Source organism: Temnothorax americanus, unplaced genomic scaffold (assembly GCF_048541705.1).
Source record: "Temnothorax americanus isolate GAGA-0224 unplaced genomic scaffold, ASM4854170v1 Scaffold24, whole genome shotgun sequence".
NCBI classification, from domain to species: domain Eukaryota; kingdom Metazoa; phylum Arthropoda; class Insecta; order Hymenoptera; family Formicidae; genus Temnothorax; species Temnothorax americanus.
Window position 1 is genome coordinate 295,189 of NW_027509381.1, and position 22,124 is coordinate 317,312.

The 22,124-nt window shown below is 36.8% G+C and overlaps 2 protein-coding genes across 3 annotated transcripts; one reads left to right on the forward strand and one right to left on the reverse strand.

The window, feature by feature from the left end:
- Positions 1-1,768, forward strand: LOC143898790 (uncharacterized). Its single transcript, XM_077408510.1, has 2 exons — positions 1-569; positions 970-1,768. The coding sequence occupies exons 1-2, from the start codon at positions 426-428 to the stop codon at positions 1,162-1,164; spliced, it is 339 nt and encodes a 112-aa protein (XP_077264636.1). The 5' UTR covers positions 1-425; the 3' UTR covers positions 1,165-1,768.
- A 1,786-nt stretch (positions 1,769-3,554) lies between these two features.
- Htk (AT-rich interaction domain hat-trick) lies at positions 3,555-21,791 on the reverse strand. Of its 2 annotated transcripts, none has more exons than XM_077408508.1 (7): positions 20,697-21,791; positions 15,265-15,695; positions 14,933-15,178; positions 14,623-14,827; positions 9,555-14,523; positions 9,256-9,396; positions 3,555-6,553 (listed from the first exon to the last, which is right to left on the reverse strand). In XM_077408508.1, exons 1-7 carry the CDS (start codon positions 20,700-20,702, stop codon positions 6,510-6,512), a joined length of 6,042 nt encoding a protein of 2,013 aa, XP_077264634.1. In that variant the 5' UTR covers positions 20,703-21,791; the 3' UTR covers positions 3,555-6,509. The 2 variants fall into 2 exon arrangements, with proteins under 2 accessions (XP_077264634.1, XP_077264633.1); XM_077408507.1 differs by having other exon boundaries at positions 15,256-15,695; positions 20,697-21,790.
- Positions 21,792-22,124: the final 333 nt, after the last annotated feature.

Consider the following 22,124-nt stretch of genomic DNA (forward strand, 5'->3'; position numbering starts at 1 on the left):
AAAAATTTAATAGTAATTATATGTGTAAGGAAAAACTTTCGTTCGACACTCCTCTTTAATTAGAGTTTAGCAAAAGAAATGCAAGAATACCATACGGCATAAAGACACAATATAATAATCTAACGATAGAGAATGGTGATAAGTTGATGAGAATGCAAGCCGCGGCAACTAGGGCCCTAGTGGACGGCGCGTACGACACTGAAGGAGGCATCGCTCGGAGCGCGCTGGCGTTCGGCGGAGTCTGTAATAAACAAACTCCAGGAGATCTCCAGGTAAAAAAGCGTATACGTCCGACACTATTTCTCTCGCTGTAACTTACGATAGCGAAGTCGCACTGGCAACAACAGTTGTGAGTCGAACGGTATCGAAGGCGAGTGAGGATTGTGCGTGCACTGTGAGAGCAACCATCGAGCAAAGCCGCTGAGATGGGCAGCACGGACAAGGCCGTGATCACGGGGTTCATATGCAGGCTCTGCAGTAAGATGAACCGCTTCGTGATCCATATATATGGGGAAGAGGGCGAGAGAATGAAACTCGCCGAGAAGATAAACACCTATTTGCCGATCACGGTAATACTACGTGCCCCTATGCGCGTTTTACCCGATTCTCCAAGACATCAGTTAGGCATTTTTCGTCCGATACGAAACTTGATTGATTTCCACTTCTCGCACTTTGCATAATCTTTATCTAGAGGCAATGCAATAAGTATCTACAAAAAAAAAGATTCCTTGTATTGTAATGGATGTAGGTAGCCTATGGTTTTTTAAAACTTACTTTATTTTATCTCCCCATGTACTTCATAAATCTAGGGCATCGACATTATTTTGTTATATTTTGTGGGAACATATACATTGACATTGTCCTTTTCATGTTTACAAATAATTTTTATGACAAACCACTTTGTCTACATATGTATAATTTGACATTTACGTTATCTTTATAATAAAACAATTTTGTATGTTTTTGCAGGTAAACATGAATGACCCGCTGCCAAAGACTGCATGTTTACATTGCATTGAACGATTAGAGGCGCATCACGAGTTAATGGAACAAATCATGTTCACCAGGCGGAGATTAAGCACCGACAATAAGACGACCGCAGTAGCATCTTCTTCCACGACAACCGTAGACACAGCTCCGACATCTAGCCCACCTCCTTGTTGACATGTGTAATGGAAAATTAATATATCCTTTCGCTCAATGCGCCATTCGCCAAGATTGGATAATTCCCATATAACTTTTCATTTCATTTGAACTAGTAGTAAGTGAGACGTGTAAAGAAAAGGAGGGTAAAGTAATATTTTATGTGACATTATTATGTGACATATTACATTTCCTACGTAACACGATACTTCTGCATTACATGTTTTACGTTACTCGTTTCAGACAAGTATTCTTTGATGGTATTAAAAAAGCTTAAAAATTGTTCAATGCCAATGTCCACTACTATCTTCCAAGGAAACAAATTGTCAAAGATATGGAGAAAGATTCAATAGGACAAGAGTATATTTCTTTATAAAATGTCATAGACAGCATTAATTGTCAATTTGTATAAGAAATTATATGAAGTCATGTTCAGTTTCTTCTTGCTGATCTATGACTAATATGAACTAAAACTAATTTGCAAGAAAGTAATACTTCAAATGTAAAATGTTCTGGGCAAGCGCAATAATGTTGAGATAATCGAAAAATGCACGCACGCACGCACGCACACACACACATACACACACACACACATACACACACACACGCGCGCGCGCGCGCGCGCGCAGCACATATATATGTCTGTATATACGCATGTATATGCATATATATTCATATTATAAGGATGTATAAGATATCTGGCAGTATCCGAAGTATATTTGTGTGATTTCAAAATTCGAGAACTTTGTACAATAGAAAGTATCTCTGCAAAGATCTACTCGACCTCTTATAAGCACGAAAAAAAAAATATATATATATATTAATAATTTGCTTTTATACTTTTTAGTTATTAAAGATATTTAACTTTTAAGATACAAGAATATAATACTTTGAATCTTCGCACATGATGATAACAAAATTATATGTGAAACCGGAAGTTACAAAGTAATAAGAAAATACAAATCATAAATTTTGATACATTAAATTTGATACATTAAAAGGGTATTATTTTAGATTTGCATTATATAAAAATGATGAATGTGCAATTTATGGTCAAATCAGCACGATCAAATCAGATTTTGATTATGTTAAAATAATATATAATGACAGATTGTAGTTATAAAATGGAGGAGTCCTTACTGAATTTATTTGCAAAATTTAAATTTTATATTTGTTATTTTCGAGATATGTATATGTTTGTTCCAGTTGGATAACATTATAATCTTACTCTGCTACTTTGGATACTCGATACCCCATACATCTCTTAGTCATATATACATATTATTTTACGAATCTTACAATATTTTTTCTTTAAAATTGTTTTATAAGATTCTTTAACTATCTTTAGTGAAATACTGTTGTATCTTCAATGTATCAATTCTACTGATGTACAAAGATATATATTATACTCCTGGAAAACAATCTTTATGCGATACTATGGAAGCTTTCCAGCAAGCGACACAGGTCGACACAAACATCGTTCTATCTTCCTTTTTTGGCAATGAGTAACAAAGACTTGTGCAGACTTGTGTCGCTTGCTGGAAAGCTCCCATATTGTATAATGTAGAAATTTGTTAGCCATAGAAAATTAGGGCATGTAAAATTAAGATATGGAAACTTGTATTGCATATAAAAGAAATAAGTCATATATATTTTAGTCATTGATTTTCACAATGAAATTTTCTGTTATTCGCTACGTTGATATACAGAACAAGTGATAAAAAAGATATTGTATATTATGTATTATGTCTGTCATTAATGGTGCATTAATTAATCGCGTTTAAAATTGAAAAAGTTGTCTTATTATTCTAATACAAATAAGTGCAAAGTACCATACATTTAAATATTTGTATAATTATATCATACGGTATTAACAAGTAGTTTTGAGTAAGTTTTACATCTTAATCTGTTCATCTTTGTTTGCTATATAATGTAATAAATAATATGTATAACAGATTTTAAATATAATTTGTGACATTATTTTTATTTTACCTTCCGATACATTTTGATATATCCCGGGACTTGTGTAAATAAAAATGCAGGAGTAATAACTAATATGATATGAGAGAGAACGTTGTTTTTTGTTAAGATAAGTTTATTTCTTATTTATTGACACAGTTAATGTTATGTGAAACAATATTATCTGCTTGGCGACGCAAATTTGCCTTATGCTTATCATTATGTACTATTTCACATGTAATGTCATATGATTTACAGAAAGAATAATTGTTTTTAAAAGACGAGGATACATTTATCACACCTTTGACGTTTATCATATTAAATATACAAGGTGTTACTTAAGTAAGTACACTTGAAGGTGATATTCCTTGGTGTATTTTAAGAGGAAAAAGTCCTATAAACATGTGTCCTAAACTGCTTCGTTTTCAAAATACAGGATGTCAAAGTTGTGAAAAAAAAAAAAATGAAAATTTCGAAAATCTGGGAAACGTTTAAAAAATATTTTATTCAAATTTGGTATGCGTGCATTTGGTATTAAGAACCATTTTCTAGTACCGATAAAACATTTTTAGATCCATCAGGAGCGTGCATCTTTGACACCCTGTATTTTGAACGAAGCAGTTTAGGACACAAAAGTTTATAGATCCTTTTCTTCTTAAAATAAACCAAGGAATATCCCCTTCAAGTTTGTGTACTTACTTAGGTAATACCTTGTATAGTAAAATATACTAAAAATTGAAAGTTGTGTAAAACATGTTCGAAATCACAGTCATATGCTGCGTTCATTGCTTTAAGTGATAATTTGAACTGTCAAAAACAAGACTGTTGATACTTGATATATTCTTATAAATTTAAATTATCGAACTAATAATGTAATAGGTTCTATTGATTATCATCTCATATTATAACAATTATATTTTCTCCTTATAATTTATAAGGATCGCCAATTTATAATTTTTTCGACATTGGTTACAAAAATTAATCTTTTTTCACAAATTAAACTAGAATTTCTTATAAAATAGATTATACGGTAAACAGTATCATAATTGTATCATATTGATTATAGTAAACAGTATCATAGTTGAATGGTTGCATTATACGCGTCTGAACAATAATATATTTAAATTAAAATATATTATATTTCTAAATAAAAATATATAAACTCTAAATAACTAATTATTTTTAAAATATTAGTAATGTTTCTAAAGCTCCAATTACACGTAATTATTATGTTGGTATTATTATGTTGATGTACTTTAAAAAAATATTACAATAAATATATATATATATATATATATATATATATATTTGGATTAATAATATTAAATGTATAAAATAGTGTATATATAACATTTAAGTGTGATTTATCATAATAAACATTGCACAATTTTGAATTACTTGATTTAACATATACATGTATTAATGTGCATTTACATTCCCATATACCTAATACAAATTATTGAAAATAAGATGTTTCTCTCAACGTCAAAATGCATCCTCTAGTCTTTTCAAGACAATCATATGTTATTCTGCGACGTTTCTGAAACCATTATACGTTAAAATGCGCGGTTACATCAGAGTGTGCAATCAACTATTAAAATTTGACTTATATATTCATACATACACACGCAATGTAATACACTATATACAAAAACAATGTCAAGAAAACTTAACGCCTTTTGTTTTCCTCAGGCTTAAATGTTTTCACGTTCCATAGAGCTCATATTGACCTTTTATAAAAAATATATATTTATATGTACCTAAGAATGAAATTTTAAACATACATATACGCGCACGCATGTAATATGCGCGCGTATGTCTTAAGAGAGAAAATGTATATATATATATATATATATATATATATATATATATATATATGTATATATGTGTATATATATATATATATATATATATATATATATATACACATTTTCTCTCTTAAGACATTTATATATATATATATATAAATCCTTATTCTCTTTTCAAACTAGATTTATATTTTTTACAGATTTATCTTCATCTAGTGACATTTGATTAACATTTTCGTGATGTGTTTCTTACTAAAGTCCCATCTTTTTTGCATTTGTCTATAATTTCTTCATACTTGAAGCATTCTTCATGTATGTTGAAATACAAATATAAATGCATCTCTGACTCCAATACGTGGCATACAGTAGTAATGAGTACAACTATTCAATGATGATGATAAAACACAACGGGAGCTAAATGTAATATGAATGAGTAACCTAATAGTATCGTTGAGCTGCGTTCACGATAAATTACTACATTGTAGATCATGAAAGAAAAAAAGGAAGAAGAAAATATGTCTTACATCCTTGTATCTTTTAACAGAGAAAAACGATATTATTTACATCATTATATCATTATAGATATAGATATATATATATATATATATATATATTTTACATATATAAATGAATATATATTAACATATATTCACTTACATATGTCGATGGCTTAGGGCTATGCATATTTCGAAGCGTAGTCCACCAAATAAACGGCAGCCGGCAGCCAATATCAAACACGCAATTCTATTCGTTTTTTTATAATATCGTTTTTACAATTAAGGTTATATACATAAATTAAAATAAAGACAAAATACTTTTCTTTTGTGTCTAATAATTAGCAATCGTTTTATTTTATACGCGTACTAATTACAAAATTTTGTCATACAAAGATACAAAGACACGTGTGTGTGTGTGTGTGTGTGTGTGTGTGTGTGTGTGTGTGTGTGTGTGTGTGTGTTCACATCCGCAATACAATGCTTTAATTTTGTAATTCTCTAATATTTACACCTTTTGCTATAATATAAAAGACGTAACGTTTGATGTAACTATATGATCACTGTATAATACTTCCTTTGCTTCTTATCTTTTCCTTAACATTTTGTGAAAACAGCACAACTACAACCGATACAATCATACTCAAAAAATGGAAGTGACAACCAGCTTAGATAATTGTTCCCTAAAATGTCTTTACAGTAACACATCGATAACGCGCAGCCTTTTTTTATTAAAAAAAAAAGAAATAATGAAGAGAAGTAAAATAAAGATCATCAGTTTTGATAATTTGTACTTTGCATCCGAACATGCAAAATGACAAAATAAAGCTAAAGATTTTTAACATTTAGCTTACGAGATTAATGAAATATATAATGTACAATAACACAACTATATTATATGTGAATAAACCTTATGACTATATCTACAGTTTATTTAAATAAAGAAAGATTGACGGTTAAATGTTACTTAAGTGATATTACATAGATAAAAATTGTCATGAGGTGGCTGGCGTGATTGCATGATGCCCGTGCCAATAATACCGTGCTTGTACAATAGTCCCATTTAGTACTCGAAAAAAGAATAACTATCATCCAGTGCTGTCTATCACGAACAAGCTTGCTGCATTTCTGCTTTAGCTGCTTTCATCGCTGTAACAGAAACGTTTTTACATTAGTTTCCATGTTAGCAAGATGAATATAAGTAAGACTAAAATTTTAGAAAAATTCTTACGTGAGATCCACGTTCGTTAGCAAATGATAATTTTTAGTAGGTACATGCATCACCTACTAATTGTTACTTTTAGACGTTTATCATACAAAGAGTAGCAAAAGTTAGTGCAATGGAAGTGATCAAATGTTTAACATGCAAATATAAAATTCTACTTTAAAATTGGTAAAAATATATTTGGTACGCAGCGCTGATTTTGACAAGTTTTCTGATGGCTTCCAAAGTTCAGGAATGGTTGTCAACACTTGAAGAATGGCAAACGATCCATTCTTAGTTTGCAAGAATAAATTCATTGAAAAAAGACAATTGCGTAGCATCTAGTAGCATCATTTGCGAACGGCGGCAAAAGACTTAAGTATCAATAAGGAAACAATTCACCAGTCAGTTCTGACTCAAAATTCCAACACGGGAGTTGTGCTGCAAAATCGACTAAAATTTCCATCGAATAAAGCACTGAAATGACGCGCCATCATCTCAACCACCTATATCGGCTCAGAACTCTTCAAATCAATTATTGTACCTAATAATACAACGTGATGCTTTCGATATGATCTAAAAATCAAGCGCCAAATTATAGAGTGGTAGTCTTATGGATTACAAAAAGCGAAGAAATTGCATTTCCAACGATCCTGAATCAAGACAACGCCGATTTGTTTTTACGGAGGATATTATCTACCGAAAATTTGTTTTACATTATCACACTATCAAGGGAGAAAGTTTCATCCGAAGGTCACGATGTATTTACGAAAGAGAATTTTGAGTATTGCTTTCGACTGCATATTCACCTTTGCATCCGCATGTCAATTCCACTACTTCTAAAAAAAAATAAATAAAAAAAAAGAAATTAACTGTCTTAAAAAAAAACGAGCAAAAAACAATGTTGATTGCATCCAAAAGATTGATACATGTCCTTGAGAAAACTGAAAGAAAATACCGAGAAATCTTCGTTAATAAGCCGCGCCGAACAGTTTTTTGCTCGTTTTTTTTTTGCTTTTCTTTTTCTTCCTTCATTGGATTTCCATTTCTAATAAAATGCGCTAACACATCATGTACCGAAACTAGGGATATTTTGGGCAAAGTAGGTTGATTACAATCAAATTTTGTAGCAGCTTCCTTACATTATTCTGTGTAAAGTATCAAGATAAAAAGTCATCGAAAAGAGAATATTTTACAAGATACTTCACATTGTATTAAAAATATCACATGACAAAATTAAAAATATCTCAGGAAATTCTTAACGAAAGAGAACTTTATTATAACGTTTTTAAAAACGTCTTGACAAGGGCTATAAGAATATGTAATAAAAAATAGAGGGTCCAATTTAAAAAAATTTAAGGTGACCCTGACTCGACTTCAACGACGCCACCTAAGATCAAACTAATAAGGCCAGTAAATAAATCTTTTTAAGCCCTACAACTTTTGTCTGAAACATTTCTTCTATTTTTTTAGATATTCTTTATTTTTTAGATATTTTTTTTAGGCATCTGAATTTAAATGCCTCACTCTGTATATATGTAATATATAGATGATTCAGAACCTCTCGTAGAATTCAGGTCTCGCAGAACGAATCATTTTTTTGTCAAGCAACCCATGTTCTCAGACGCGTTGTTTAGGAGCTGCGCGACCGCGCATATAAGTCTTAATTTGTAATATTTTTTACAATTATTAGATGCTTTATTTACTGTTTCAAGTACATTTGTAGACAGTTTACAGAAGGTTTTCAAAGTGTCCAACCCTGAACTTGATTGCATTCTGCCCTACAGTTAGGGTGCTTCCACTTAACGTTCGCAACGCTCGTAGAATAATTTCATCCTTGTTGTTTGTCAAATGTTAAACAAGGACAAAATGATGCTCGCGAGCGTTGTGAGCGTTAGGACCAAAGCACATATGACAGTCGTAGTCGTGGACGTAAGTAACGCACAAGCTTTGGCGTATCCTGATCTGTCAGGTCGAGGACTACGATTGTCGTATATCGCTACGTCATGTTATGTGCTTTGGCCCTTAAGTGGAACGCACCCTTAATCGCAACATGACCTCAAATGTTCGATAGAGTCCGACAATCAATGTTACGACGATGTCATGAATTCAATCGGGTTCAAGGTAGACACTTTGAACGCCTTCTGTAAACTATCTGCAAGTGTACTTGAAACAATAAATAAATAATTTAAATTATTTAAAAATGAGATGCTTATATATATAAGTACCAAAGATTATTAACGTCTTGACGATCAATCGGACCAAAACCAATGGTCGAATCGTCACGATGATTATTTGCCAATTGTAGTCGATGAAATAAACGTCTAATGTTTATTATATCGTTGGCAAATTACAAATGTACTTTTGAATAATTTATCTTATAATTGTAATAAATGTCACCTAAGACCCGTCTGCGCGGTCGCGTAGCTCCTAAATGATGCGTCAAAAAACATGGATTGCTTGACAAAAAATGATCCTTTCTGCGAGACCTATAGTTCTTCAGAGTATATATATATATATATATATATATATATATATATATATATACTCTATATATATATACTCTATATATATATATATATATATATATATATATATATATATATATATATTTGTTGAACAGTGTTAGAGATTTATTATTGGGTACCTTCTCGTTCTCGCCTTCTTAGTTTCTTTCGACGTCTTTCTATAGCAGCAAGCTCAACCTTTACAGCGTTATACGTCTTTCGTAATTCAGTTAATTTTTGCTGTAGTACAGCTATTCTTTGACTACCATCCAATTCAGGATCTGTGAAAACATAATATAGCACATAGATTATAGATTATAGATTAGTTTTAGAAAACATTCTTGTGCTCAGGATTAAAAACAATTAGACGAGCAAAGATTTTCATCATGTTTAACATGATAAAATCATATAAATGGGGAAGTATTATTATTTAACGTACCCAATTCAACGTAAAAATTGTACTTTGTTGGTCTCGGTGATCTTGACGAGTAGGTACTGAGATCGGGAACGTTGGTGATGGTGCTGGCTTGATTTGTCGGTGTGTTGTTGACTCCGCAGAGATTGGATCCCTCACTAGTGTCGTCGCTGTCGCTCCCAGCTCCGTATCTGCCATGTCTACCGTTCTGTCTGCCAGGTTTTTTCGGAACGGTGCCGCCGCCGCTACCATTACTGCCAGTGCTATTGCCAAAACCACTAACATTGCCACTGTTATTGGCACTACCACCGCCATCACCACTGTTGCCACCGCTGCCGTTACCGCCACTGCCACTGCTACCACCATTTCTGCCGCCACCACTACCGTTGTTGCTGCTATTACTGTTGCTGCTGTTGCTACCGCTGACACCGATACCGACACCGACGTCGACGCCAACACCAATGCCGACACCAATATCAACGCTAGCATCAACGCCAATGCCAATGCCAACCCCAATGCCAACGCCAACGCCAAGGCCAATGGCATCACCGACACCGGCGCCGACACCAACGCTGCCGCCACCGCCGCTACCGCATTCCGAATGTTTTCTGTTTCTTTTGCGTTTCTTAGGTGACTGCATATCCTCAACTGTACGTTTGGCAGGCGGCTTAAGAATCTTGTCCGCGGAGTTACTTTCAGAGTTAGGTAAGGTGTCGTCCTCACTGAAGCCTAGGCCCTTGCCCGCGCTGTCGTTATCCGCCTCGGAGCTGTCACGATTGAGCTTGACGTTATCCTCGGAAGTCGGCGACGAACCACCGGTTCTCTCGTCTCTAGGCGAGCCCGAAATGTTGGAAATGCTCGAATCGGGTGTCGTCGGCGGCGTATTGTCCATCACCGGTGCGGCTTCGTTGCTCTCTCGTCGTTGTGGTGGTATCAGAGCCAACGCGTGCTGTTGCTGTTGATGATGTTGCTGATGCTGCTGCTGTTGTTGCTGCTGCTGTTGTTGCTGCTGCTGTTGTTGTTGTGACTGCCGCATGTTTGAGGACGTGTTCTGTTGCATTGATAACGAAACCGGCATTGCCGTTTCTCTAGTCTTTGGTAATGCTATACTGAGGGTAGCGGTGCTACTGCTCGTTGTATTTTGACTCGAGGTCGGTGCACTCGCAAAAGGCATCTCCATCAGCACCATGTTATTTTCTAATACTTCATTTTTTGGTGAACTGCATGAAGGACCAACATTGACTTGTTCGACGTTCTCGGACAATGGGGCCGGCGAGCCAGGTATCTCTTCTTCGCATAGCAGCGAATTCATTGTTTCGCCCTCTTCATCTGTCTTCAGAATGGGTGTTGCATCAATTTTGAACTCCGTAGATTCCTGCTCTTGCTGTTGATGAATACTCTGTGAAGTTTTCAATACCTGCGACCTCGCGTGTCTCTCTTGCGTATTTTCTATACGATCCAATTCCGCTTGTAGCTTCACGTCAAAGATAGATGTCGATACTTTAACATCTTGCGGCTCCTCGTTGTCTATTACGAGCCTTTGTTCCGAATCACTGCTATCCGTGGAATCTATAACATCTTGGGTGATTTGTTTTTTACGATTTTCAATTTTGTCTTTCTCTTTCTGATCCATTGTTTTATATTCCTCTTCAGGCTTTTTATCAGACATCTCATATCCGGCGTTTCTCCAACTTTCGTCTTTTGTAGCTTCCTGAAATTTGATCTTGCGTTCAGCGACTATTTTCGTTTCTGAGAATTTCTTCGGGTTTGATAGATCTTCCACTTCTTTCTTCAGCTTCGATATTTCTTCTTCTTTTCGTTTAGTTATCGCGCGCATGATTTCTCTGCGTAGAGTCTCATCGTTCTTTTCGTGTTCGCGTTTTTTATCTACTTCGGCCGCAGGAATAATGCAATCCGCGTCTTTGCCTCTTTGCAGAAAATTAGGAGTGTCTAATTTCTTTTCCTTCAGTGTCTTGATTACGCGCACGACATAAGGTGTTTCCTCGTCCGAAATCTTCTTGATGTCTTTAGTTTTGCTTCGAAACGCCATTGCGGCCGATAACTTTTCTTCTATCGTGGATGTCGCTGGCAGTCGTGCGCTTATGGGAGCTGGCGGTGTCACAATCGGCGATGGAACTGGGATGATGTCAAGCAACTTCAAATCCAACATCTTCAATTCTGGCTGCGATTGTCCAGCAGCGACTTGACTTGACAAAGATTTGATTTGGTTCTGTTTCTGATCCGGAATGTTAGCAGGTGTATTATTACTGCTCGTATTGATTATCGGTGTTTCTTCTTTTGCTTCAACTTTAGCGTTTGCCTCGTTTTTGCTTGATTCTGCTGTATCCGACGATTTGCTACTTTGGAACTGAATGTCTTGTTGATACGTAAACATATTCTCTTGTTCCGTCTCCGATACCTCAGTCTCCGAAATTACCAGACGGTCCTCAGAGTCGTCGCGCGTGACTTCATCGTCTGCCGGTAAATCGTTAAACAAAAGATTTAAACCAGTCACCTTATTACTCGATTCTTCCGCGACAGTTGATTTCAATTGATTGAACGATGACGTAGACGACTCACTCAGCTTATTGAAAACGTCCTCGGACGATGCAATCTGTGGTTTGCTAGGAGCAGTCGTCACCATTTCATGAGCATCGTCAGACCTCTTGCTAAACAATTTCCTCGGTTTCTTCCGAGAATCGTTCTCTGGCGGTTCCGATTTCGTTTCCTTCACTACTGTCGCTGTAACCGGCGTTTTTTGTTTCTTCTTCGGACTTTTCGCCTCGTCTTCGAACATTCTCTTCTTCAATTTATCTTTATCGCAGTTGGTATCTCTCTTATTTCTTACCTCAAACTCGAACGGTTCCGGTTCTTTAAATTCATATATGTCTTCTGTGCTTTCCACTTTCGTTTCGACAACTTCCACCTTCGGAGAATCGATAGTTTTCTCCAACTTAGGCGACGCCGTGATCGCGGCCAAGTTTTCCTTCTCGTCCAACTTGACTTCGTCTTCAGGCTCCATCCTGACTATCTCTAACTTGACAGCTTTGTCGAAACCTTTCAATTCAGATCGTATTTGATTGAGATCGAAATCTCGGCCCTTCGGTTGTTCTTCTTGATCGCTATCAGGTTCAGATTTGATACCTTGAGATTTGCCAAGGGTTCTTCTTAAACGCCTACCTTTACGTGGTTCATCCAAGTTGTCTTTATCGTCATCACCATCACTTATCACATCGTCTGTTCTAATTCTCTCTTCTGCTCTACTTCGCGCTTCCTTCCGTTTTCTTTCTTCCATACCTCTCGATCTGGTTTTGGTTTGTTCAGGTTCGGTGGTATCAGACTCGTAACCCTCACTATCCTCGCTTTCTGATGCAACAGATATGTCCGTGTGTCCCGAGGTTCTTCTGGTGCGCCTACGATGCTCTATTCCGGATAACTCTGCATTTCTTGTTGTTCTGGTCAGCCTATTGGCGGGCGTAGCAGGACTCTTAGTTCTGGAACTAGAACTAGCGACAGATAGCGGTGTAGTGGATCTAGTTGGTTGTATTGTTTCCTTGTCTTTCTCCTTTTCTTCCTTTTTGGCTTCCTTTATAGATGTTGAAGCTGACTGAACGGTGCTGGAAGTAGGAGCGACGCTTTGCGCCCGGCGTCGGCTTTGCGATGCATTAGCGCTCGAATTACAAGTACCTTTCAACTTGACGTTGTTGGACGAATTCGTGCTGGGAGTTTGAGGCCTCGGAGTTGCTTTGACGCGCTTTACTCTACCTTGAGCTTGCGTGATGTTTTGTGCGATTCTAGACGCTTTAATCCACTCGTCGTATCTGGTGTTCCAACCTGTATAATGTACAAGGTACATTGGTTCTGGACCTTCCTTTTCTATCTCGATGACTTTTGCTTCGTAAGTAACTTTGGATTCGTGTGTTGGGCCATAATATACTTTCAATTTGTCACCACACTCGACGGGACCTTTATAGCTAGGGGCGGTCTCTGTAAGCTGTTCGTCCACGCGCGACTTTTCTGTTTCATATTCCTTGCGTTTCCTTCCTCGTTTCTTTAATTCTTCATCCGTTAAACGTCGTTGCTTAGACATCGTTTTCTTATCTGCCTCTCTAGATGGTGTTCGAGTTTCTCTCCCTTCGGAAGCACCTTTATTTCTCACAGTCTCATCTTTTGCCTTGGATCTTGTCTTAGTGGCTTCTTCTTCCTTGACCTTCTCATCCTTCTTTTCTTGCTTCTTGGTTTCTGTTTTCTTCTTTTCAATCACCTTCTTCTTGGTATCTTCTTTACTTTTTGATTTGGTCCGGCTGGATGATGCAGTTGTAGTACTGCACGAAGTAGGAGATAACGTAGAAATTTGTGTAGTCGGTTTTTGTGATTTTTCATTATTAGACGATTCGATATCTCCTTCCACATTTACATCACTCTCCTGGCCGCTACCGTTTCCCTCAGATTCTTCTTTCTTTTTTATCTTGACAACTTCTTCTTCTTTCATTTGTTCCTTCTTAATCTCCTTCTTCTCTTTCTTCTCATCCTCCACAACTTTCTTTTCATCTTCATCTTTGTCACTTTTCACTTGCGCTGGTGCTGGCGGTGGTATAGGAGTATTTCTGTCTTTGTCGCGGATCAGACTTCTTCCAGGGCGTTGTTTGCGCATGCTACCTCGCGGATGATTTACCATAGTACAGCCTAATTTTCTATAAAAATCTTCAAAAGAATGTAAGACCTTCTTATAAGCCTGCTTCACAAGATTGTATAATGACGCCGAATTTTGCATCGTAAAACCAAGTCGTCGTGTTACGGCTTTCCATTGATTCTGATTCGTAACACGATTGTAACCACCCAATTTGTAGACCGCTCGGAAAAGCCGGTACAAGTCTATATCCTCAGTTCCAATCATCGGGCAAACATTTATAGGTGTGCCGCGATCATCCATAAATTTATACAATTGAGCCACAAAATGATCTTTTTCTTCACGCGGTTCGTCGTCCGAACTCTAGAAAAACCATATTCCATTCCACGTTACGGTCCATAGCCATTGTAAAATGTAAAAGAAAAAGGAAAAAAGCGCAAATAGATTTTTAAAAAATCTTACATCTGAGTCGAGTTCTCCATCATAATCGCTATTCCCACTAGAAACAGAATGTCCAAAGAGGGAATCCCTGTCCCAATGGGGTGGCAATTCATTTTTCTCTAAAAATAAAAGCGCTTTCTCTACTGCGACCTTCAGAGTACTGTTTTCAATTTTATTTACTAATTCTTTCGTGAATTCTGTAGCTTCCTTCTTGGGTACTGTATAACTAGAACAAAAATATAAATATTTATACACAAATACAAGGCGCGCACAATGTATGTGGACATGATAATGTAATAGCAATCAATACTTTGTAATAAAGATCACTTACTATCTCGCATCTTTAAACGAGCGCACTAAATAATCATCTCTCACTCGTATTCTTACTGTATCTTGAGCAGTAGGTGCAACCACCAATCCTGGAAACCAATTGTCCTTCTTCTTTTTATCACCGAGTTCTACACAAACCACTCTACCAATTTCTGGTTCAGTTTCCATCCCTTCTTTCGCACCTCCGCTGGAAGCCGAGTCACGAGCGCCTCGTGGTGGACTGTCCTCATCTTCGCTGCTTTCATCCCTGTTGCATAAGAATTTTATAGCTAACATTGGACAATTATTCAAACTTTTAAAAACGGATTTCTCCACAGCACTTACTGTGCTTGCCTTGATCGTCTACCCCTTCTACCTCCAATTACAGGGTTCCCAAAATGCTCTGGATGAGTCAACGGAAGTTGATCCAAAGTTTCACTTTCTGCAAAGTGCCGTCCACTTTTCAGACAAAGCGCGGTTCTTCTCAACGTTGTAATATCTCCATCGTCGAAAACCACGGTGTATTGACTGCAGTCTTGGATTTTTGTAATCGTAGCTTCTACAAGTTCTTTCCGATCTACATGTTTAACTTCGACGGAGGCGCCTACTCTTAAAGTCCCTCTTATTTGATCATCGGCAACCGTAGCAGTTCCTAAACCTTGTGGTTTATAAGTTACACGACATTTCACTGATCGTACCACCTTACGGATTTTTGCTTCGCAGAAGGCACCCTTGTATTTAGCGCTAACTTCTGTACCCACCGATAGGGATGGTGGATCGTCTCCCTGCAACAACAATGATATTAACACAATGTACGTTACAATTAACATTCTATATCAATTAATTAACAATTCCACGTCAGAACTTATAACGTAAGTTTAATAAGTAACTTTAATAAATTAATTGGAAAGTAATCAAAGATCTATAGAAATACTTATTATTTTTATATATTGTATTGAATATAAATTAAACCTTTTTAATTTTAATCAATATATTAATTTGTATCATAAGTATATTTAATTTTAACCTGGAACACATGACCGCCATTATTAAAAAAAATCATTTCTTTCTTTTAAAGTAAAGTTCTATGCTCTTTAATGTTCTTTTTAATGTTATTAGCTTACAATTTATGTTTTTCCAACAAAACCACTGATTTTATCTGCAATATAATAATGGCAAAACAATACTGATGTGCAAATATAAGTTTTCTTCATATGCAATAATTACATAAATCATATAAGGTTCAAACAGAAGAAACAGAGTAATATAAGAGTAAATAGAAGTTGATATCTGATCTCTAAACATTGATTACTTTGTGGCAAAAAATATTTAAAATATCAACAAAATAGTTCCAGTCCAGTATTTATGTATCATAGCATATGTATACAGGGTGAGTCAGAAATAAAGGGAAATATTTTGGAAGACAATACTATAGGTCATTGTAAAAAAAAGGGTAATTATGCAGAGATACGGGCCTCCCTCCGATGACCTTGACCTTGACACATATTATCAAGATCATCCTTCTGAGTGACCTTCAGAAGGTTTTAGCCGTCGGTTATTGATTATTAAAAAGTTGTTAACAAAAAAATTGAATAAATAAAATGTAATTTTCTGACACCGTATCTAGACTATAGGGGAGACCGGGGCAAACTCGACACAATTTTTTCAAAGGCAATTTTCAACAATTAATAAAAATTTTCAAGCAAATTTAATGGTACACATTTAAAGAGTGTTCCTTCAGGTACAAAATTGCTTGAAAGCTTTGCTGTACGTCGCTTAGTTTTGCCTCCAGGAAAGGAAAAATGACGCAAAGACAAATTTTCAAATTGAAAAATGCCGGGGCAAACTCGACACTTCGAGCCTGATCGACACAATTTGATCTGGAACGACTGGAACTTATTTTTTACTGTCTGAAACTAAACATACAATGCTCATCGTGTATTTAGAAAGTACAAAAATTCAGAATTAAGTAAAACAATTATTGGAAATAATGAGAACAAAAATTGTTGAACATTCAATTAGATTGCGATTAGACGTGCGCACATACACGGAGAAAATTTTTTGTTATATTTTACCCTTAAATTCACTACAAACTTGGAACAACTTGGCAACCAAGAAATTTTTTAAATATACAAGTCATTTTACAAACAACGTGATAAAAATTACCAAACAGATTGGTAAATTTTGAAAAATTATTGAAATTTCCTATATATATTTTAATACAATTAATCAAACATATTTTATATTTTAATGTAATAGATATTAATATTTTTTATTATGGTGGATATTAATCAGAATAGCTCGCACATAAAATTCTTTGTGGAACATGTCCCACAACTACCATGATTTCAGGGTAAACTGCATCGTTTGTTATTGGGAGCCGATAAAACGGCGTGGTGTTGACTTTACCCCGAACGTCGTTTTTCACTTTTGTCACTCCAAAAATATAAAAATTTTGAAAGTATCCAAAAACTATTATCGGATTCGTATAGAGCATCGAATTTCCCATCAAAATCACTTATCGGTAGATTCGCAAGAGTAAAGCTTGATTAAAGGGTAGAAATTTTCGAGAGATCAGAAAAATTACTTTTTTACCATCAAAAACGCTCGCGCTAAAAATCACACCATAACTCAGAATGTCACCAAATTCCATTGATAATACTGGCACATAAAGACTCATTTGCAGTATAGGAAAGGCAAGTTTTTACGATAAATTTAAATTGGCAAAAAGCCTAGTGTCAAGTTTGCCCCGGTCTCCCCTATGCTTGCATATTACATTCTTCACTAAGCATAAATTGTCCTTGATTACCTTTCCTACTGTTGTTAATATTTCTTGCAAATTTAAAATTATACTCTTCAAAAATAAGCCAGTATAGGTTTTCGTACAGATAAGATACTGTTGAACTATCGGAAGATAAAATTCTATGAATGTCTCGCTTTAACGACAAGATTCTACGAGTTATTAGACTATTTGTGCACAAAAAAATGTGATTCGTAAAAAAATAATATGTCCGCATTGCAAAAACATTATAGAATTGAATGGTGGATCATTAGTTATTCATTGCACACAGCATTACTACAAACAATTGCAAAAATGTAAACGCAAAAAAATAATTTGTAATTTTAAAATAAGGGCTTTTTATTAGAAAACTGTTTTTGGAGAGATAAAAAAAAGATTTTAAAGCAGACAACAGTTTGTGTTTTTGGTCAAAGCAGAAAATACTCTGTATTTATGCTTTGTACTATTTTCTCCTTTAAAAAAGATTATAATTTTAAAATATATAATTGTATATAATATTTATATATATATATATATATATATAGTTATCATATATAATTAAAGTATATAATATAGTCGTAAATAAAATAATTCGCAATAAGAAGAGGCTGCTTTATGTACGAATTTGTGTTGTTAATAATTTTTTAACAAACAATGACCGATGGCTACCTTCTGGAGGTCACTTTGGGCTGCGTCCGAAAACTTTACTCGGGTCACGGGTGCACACCGCGTCGTTCTATCTTTGTTACTTACTAAAAATTGAACAAAGACAGAACGCGCGCGACGCCGGTGTGCACCCGAGTAAAGTTTTCGAACGCAGCCCAGAGTTAGGGCCAAAGTACATATGACAGTCGTGGACGCAAGTAACGCACAAGCTTTGGCGTATCCTGATTTGTCAGGTTGAGGACTACGACCGTCGTCGTATATCGCTACGCCATGTTATGTGCTTTGGCTCTTAATAGTAATTGAAAAAAACCTAAATTAAACTCCTGTATGTTTACATCATAGAGCGCGATAGAGAAAAGAACACAAGTATAACCAAGATGTAAAAGATATAAGGTGCATTCGTTTACGCAGGGCTGCGTGCAGAAACATCACCCGAGCGCTGAAAATCTATAGTGCACGCAGTGCACGTAACATATATGCTGTAGAATTTTTAGCACTTGGGTAATGTTTCTGCACGCAGCCCTGCGTAAACAAATGCACCCATATACATATAAAAAAAAAGAATAAAGCTAAGAATAACAAAATGGGCACAGAAATAAATCAGGGCACGTATTATGGAACTTTTTGAAATGGATTCCGATCAGAATTGTTCAATTATTTCTTAGATTTCTATTGTTTTTTCTAGGGAAAACGGAATAATTCCGATCAGAATCCATTCCGAAAAGTTCCATGATACGTGTGCCTAGATCTTCTCAAATAAATACAAATTATAACTAAACGTCAATATATACGTTTGTTTCTCCCAATCATATTTTAAGTCTGTTTATAGATTAACTGATTTTTATCTCATAAAAAATAAAATAATATACAACATACAATATACAACATATGTCCTAATAATAATTTTAAAAAACCCAATTAATCTATGCTTGCGTCACAGAGAGCAATGGAGTAAAGAATACATAAGCCGCTTGCACAATGCCAGGCAACATGCAATAGAAACAGGGAATAGAAATCGAAAATCATGTACAAATGCAGAATAAACAGTGACACAGGCAATAGACACAGAGTTTCCGTCACGTTGGAAATTCTGTGCCTATTGCCAGTTGCCAACCAATTATAGCATTCGAATTTTTTAGATTGTAATTAACGATTTTTTTGTTATTTCCTGTTCCTATTGCCTGTTGCCTGGCATTGTGCAAGGGGCTTAATAAAAAAGTGTAAGGTGGCGTTCGGGAAGACGCTATTAGTGCTATTTGTTTATTTTATCCTTGTTTTATACCTAACGAGCGATAAAGATAGAATGATGCAATAGCGCTAATAGCGCGCTTCCCGAACGCAGCCTAAAAGATATATAAAAAATATATATGAAAAAAAGTTAAGCTAACGAGATAACTAGATGTGTACGCTTTGGTAGCTGTTTCACGCAAGTGCTTTTCGCGTCTAAAAAGTACAAACTATCTACGTCAGATTTTCCTACAAAGATAAAAAGATAAAGAATTTTACTTTGTATACCCCAAGGGGCCTTAAAGGGCGTTTTGAAGGGACGTACCCAACCCTAACCTCCAATTCATCCACTACCTTACTGTTTCCTCTTTTGGACCAACGGTTTAACGTCTCTTCCGAAAGACGGAGCCCAGTTTTCTCCGCATCTTGCACGGAGGGGCGCGGTTTTTTCGGAAAAAAACTTTTCCATGTTACATGGCTCTAGTGGACTCGAACCTGGTTCCTCAGATTACGAGTCTGGCGCTCTACCACTAGACCACACCGCCGCCCTTAGATTTTCCTACAATTCCTACTCATTCTCGAGAGAAAACAAGTTTCCAGACTTTATGAAGCCCTTCATATTTCCTGTGAGTGACAGTATTGCGTCAGATAGGAGATTTGCATCGAGCTCATACTCAAACGACAAAAAGAAAAAGCGAGAGAGAGAGAGAGAGAGAGAGAGAGAGAGAGAGAGAGAGAGAGAGAGAGAGAGAGAGAGAGAGAGAGAAGAGGAGTAAAGGTGGACGGGTATAGATGCATGTCGTAGTTTTGCGCGCGCGCACACGCGCGCGAAGATAGGTACACAACTGGTACGAGGCAGAGAGACAGAGAGAGATGGAGTCAGGTAGAGAGAAATGTAATAGAAATGTAAGAAGTGCGAACGCGTTAACGCAGTATGTCATAACGGACTCTGCGTGAAAATGAGAGAACACAAGGACAAGCCATACATATACATGCACAAATACGGAACGAAGCGTGAGCTCCCGTGGCTATCGTTGATCGTTGTTGCTGCCGCCACTGCTATCACACTCTACGACCTCTACGTTGCGCTACGCTCTCCCGTCTGTTTACTCACCAGCATCTTTTAGAGCTCCACGGCGTTAATTCAATCGGATCAGATGCACTTGAAAGACATCAGAACAAACGCACGCAGATCCTTACATCGTCTGTTCCGGTAACGAGAGTCGCGTGCAGGCAAAGCAGCAGTATGGCACAGACTGACCCGCTTCGAGAAAACGGCACTCTCCGTAGCACTTCGCGACACGAATGCGTATGAGCCAGAGCTTCTGTTCCCAGCCCATTTCCACTTTAACGAGGCTATTTATCAGCCGACTACTCGGCCGCTCTCATTGGATCATGACGATCCATACGTCGTCGCGTACGTCAAAAAGACTGTCCGGAGTTCCGGAGTACGTTACAAACGTACAGCGCAATACAGACCCGTTCAGTGCCGTATGTACATACGTATGTAAGTATGTATAAACACCGTACGTGGATTATCGCCGAACGGTGAACTACACTCGGAAATAACGGGCGACTTCTTTCTCATTCGCACTCTACTACGCGAAACGCGAATGCATACCACTCGAAGAGATTCGATACTCGATACCGAAACGGCGCGTCGAATATGCGCCTTCACAGGGTGACAGACGAGACGATAGGGATCGGCAGAGACAGAGCGATGAACGACTGAACTGACTGAAGTTTTACCAGTTTACCACAGTCAGAGAGAAGGATGAGACGATGAGAGGCGCAATGACGGCGATTTTCTTGGGAGTTGGGACGCTTTTGCAGGCCGTACAGTAGCGCCACACATCCACTTTCAGAAATTGGAACTACGAGTCACATCCACTTTTCGATGCTGTCGATGAGAATTTGGTTCATGTCCGTGCTATGTATACATCCATTTTTCGATATTGTCGGTCTTTGGTGGTTTGTGTCGACACGATATTGTCGCCATTGTCAGTCTTTGGTGGTTTATGACAACACGAACCACCAAAGACCGACAATATCGAAAAGTGGATGTATACATAGCACGGACATGAACCAAATTCTCATCGACAGCATCGAAAAGTGGATGTGACTCGTAGTTCCAATTCCTGAAAGTGGATGTGTGGCGCTACTGTACGGCCTGCAAAAGCGTCCCAAGAAAATCGCCGTCATTGCGCCTCTCATCCTTCTCTCTGCCACAGTTATATACTGTGGTTTTACATTAAGGCTGAGTTTCCACTGAGCGCGTCACGCGTCGCGTCGTCACAAGTTAACCAATCAAAACATCCCATTTCATTACATTCTTGTGACGGGGTCGAAATGGGATGTTTTGATTGGTTCAACTCGGACGACGCGACGCGTGACGCGCTCAGTGGAAACTCAGCCTAAAGGTGCGAATTCATGGGACGCTCGTTTCAGCGTATCGCGAAATCACGTGATTTCGCGCTGACGCTAGCGTCAAGCAAAGAAAGCTGGATTTTCTCAGCTTTAGCGTCAAAGCCAAAGCAGCGCG

What these genes read in the sequence shown, in the direction of transcription:
- Htk (XM_077408507.1), bottom strand. An exon ending in TCGTTTAAAGATGCGAGATA is followed by an intron (nt 14,828 to 14,932) that starts GTAAGTGATCTT and finishes TTTTTGTTCTAG; the next exon opens with TTATACAGTACCCAAGAAGG. An exon ending in AAGAAGGCGAGAACGAGAAG is followed by an intron (nt 6,554 to 9,255) that starts GTACCCAATAAT and finishes TTTCTGTTACAG; the next exon opens with CGATGAAAGCAGCTAAAGCA.
- LOC143898790 (XM_077408510.1), top strand. Translation starts at nt 426, where the DNA reads ATGGGCAGCACGGACAAGGCCGTGATCACGGGGTTCATATGCAGGCTC. An exon ending in ACACCTATTTGCCGATCACG is followed by an intron (nt 570 to 969) that starts GTAATACTACGT and finishes ATGTTTTTGCAG; the next exon opens with GTAAACATGAATGACCCGCT.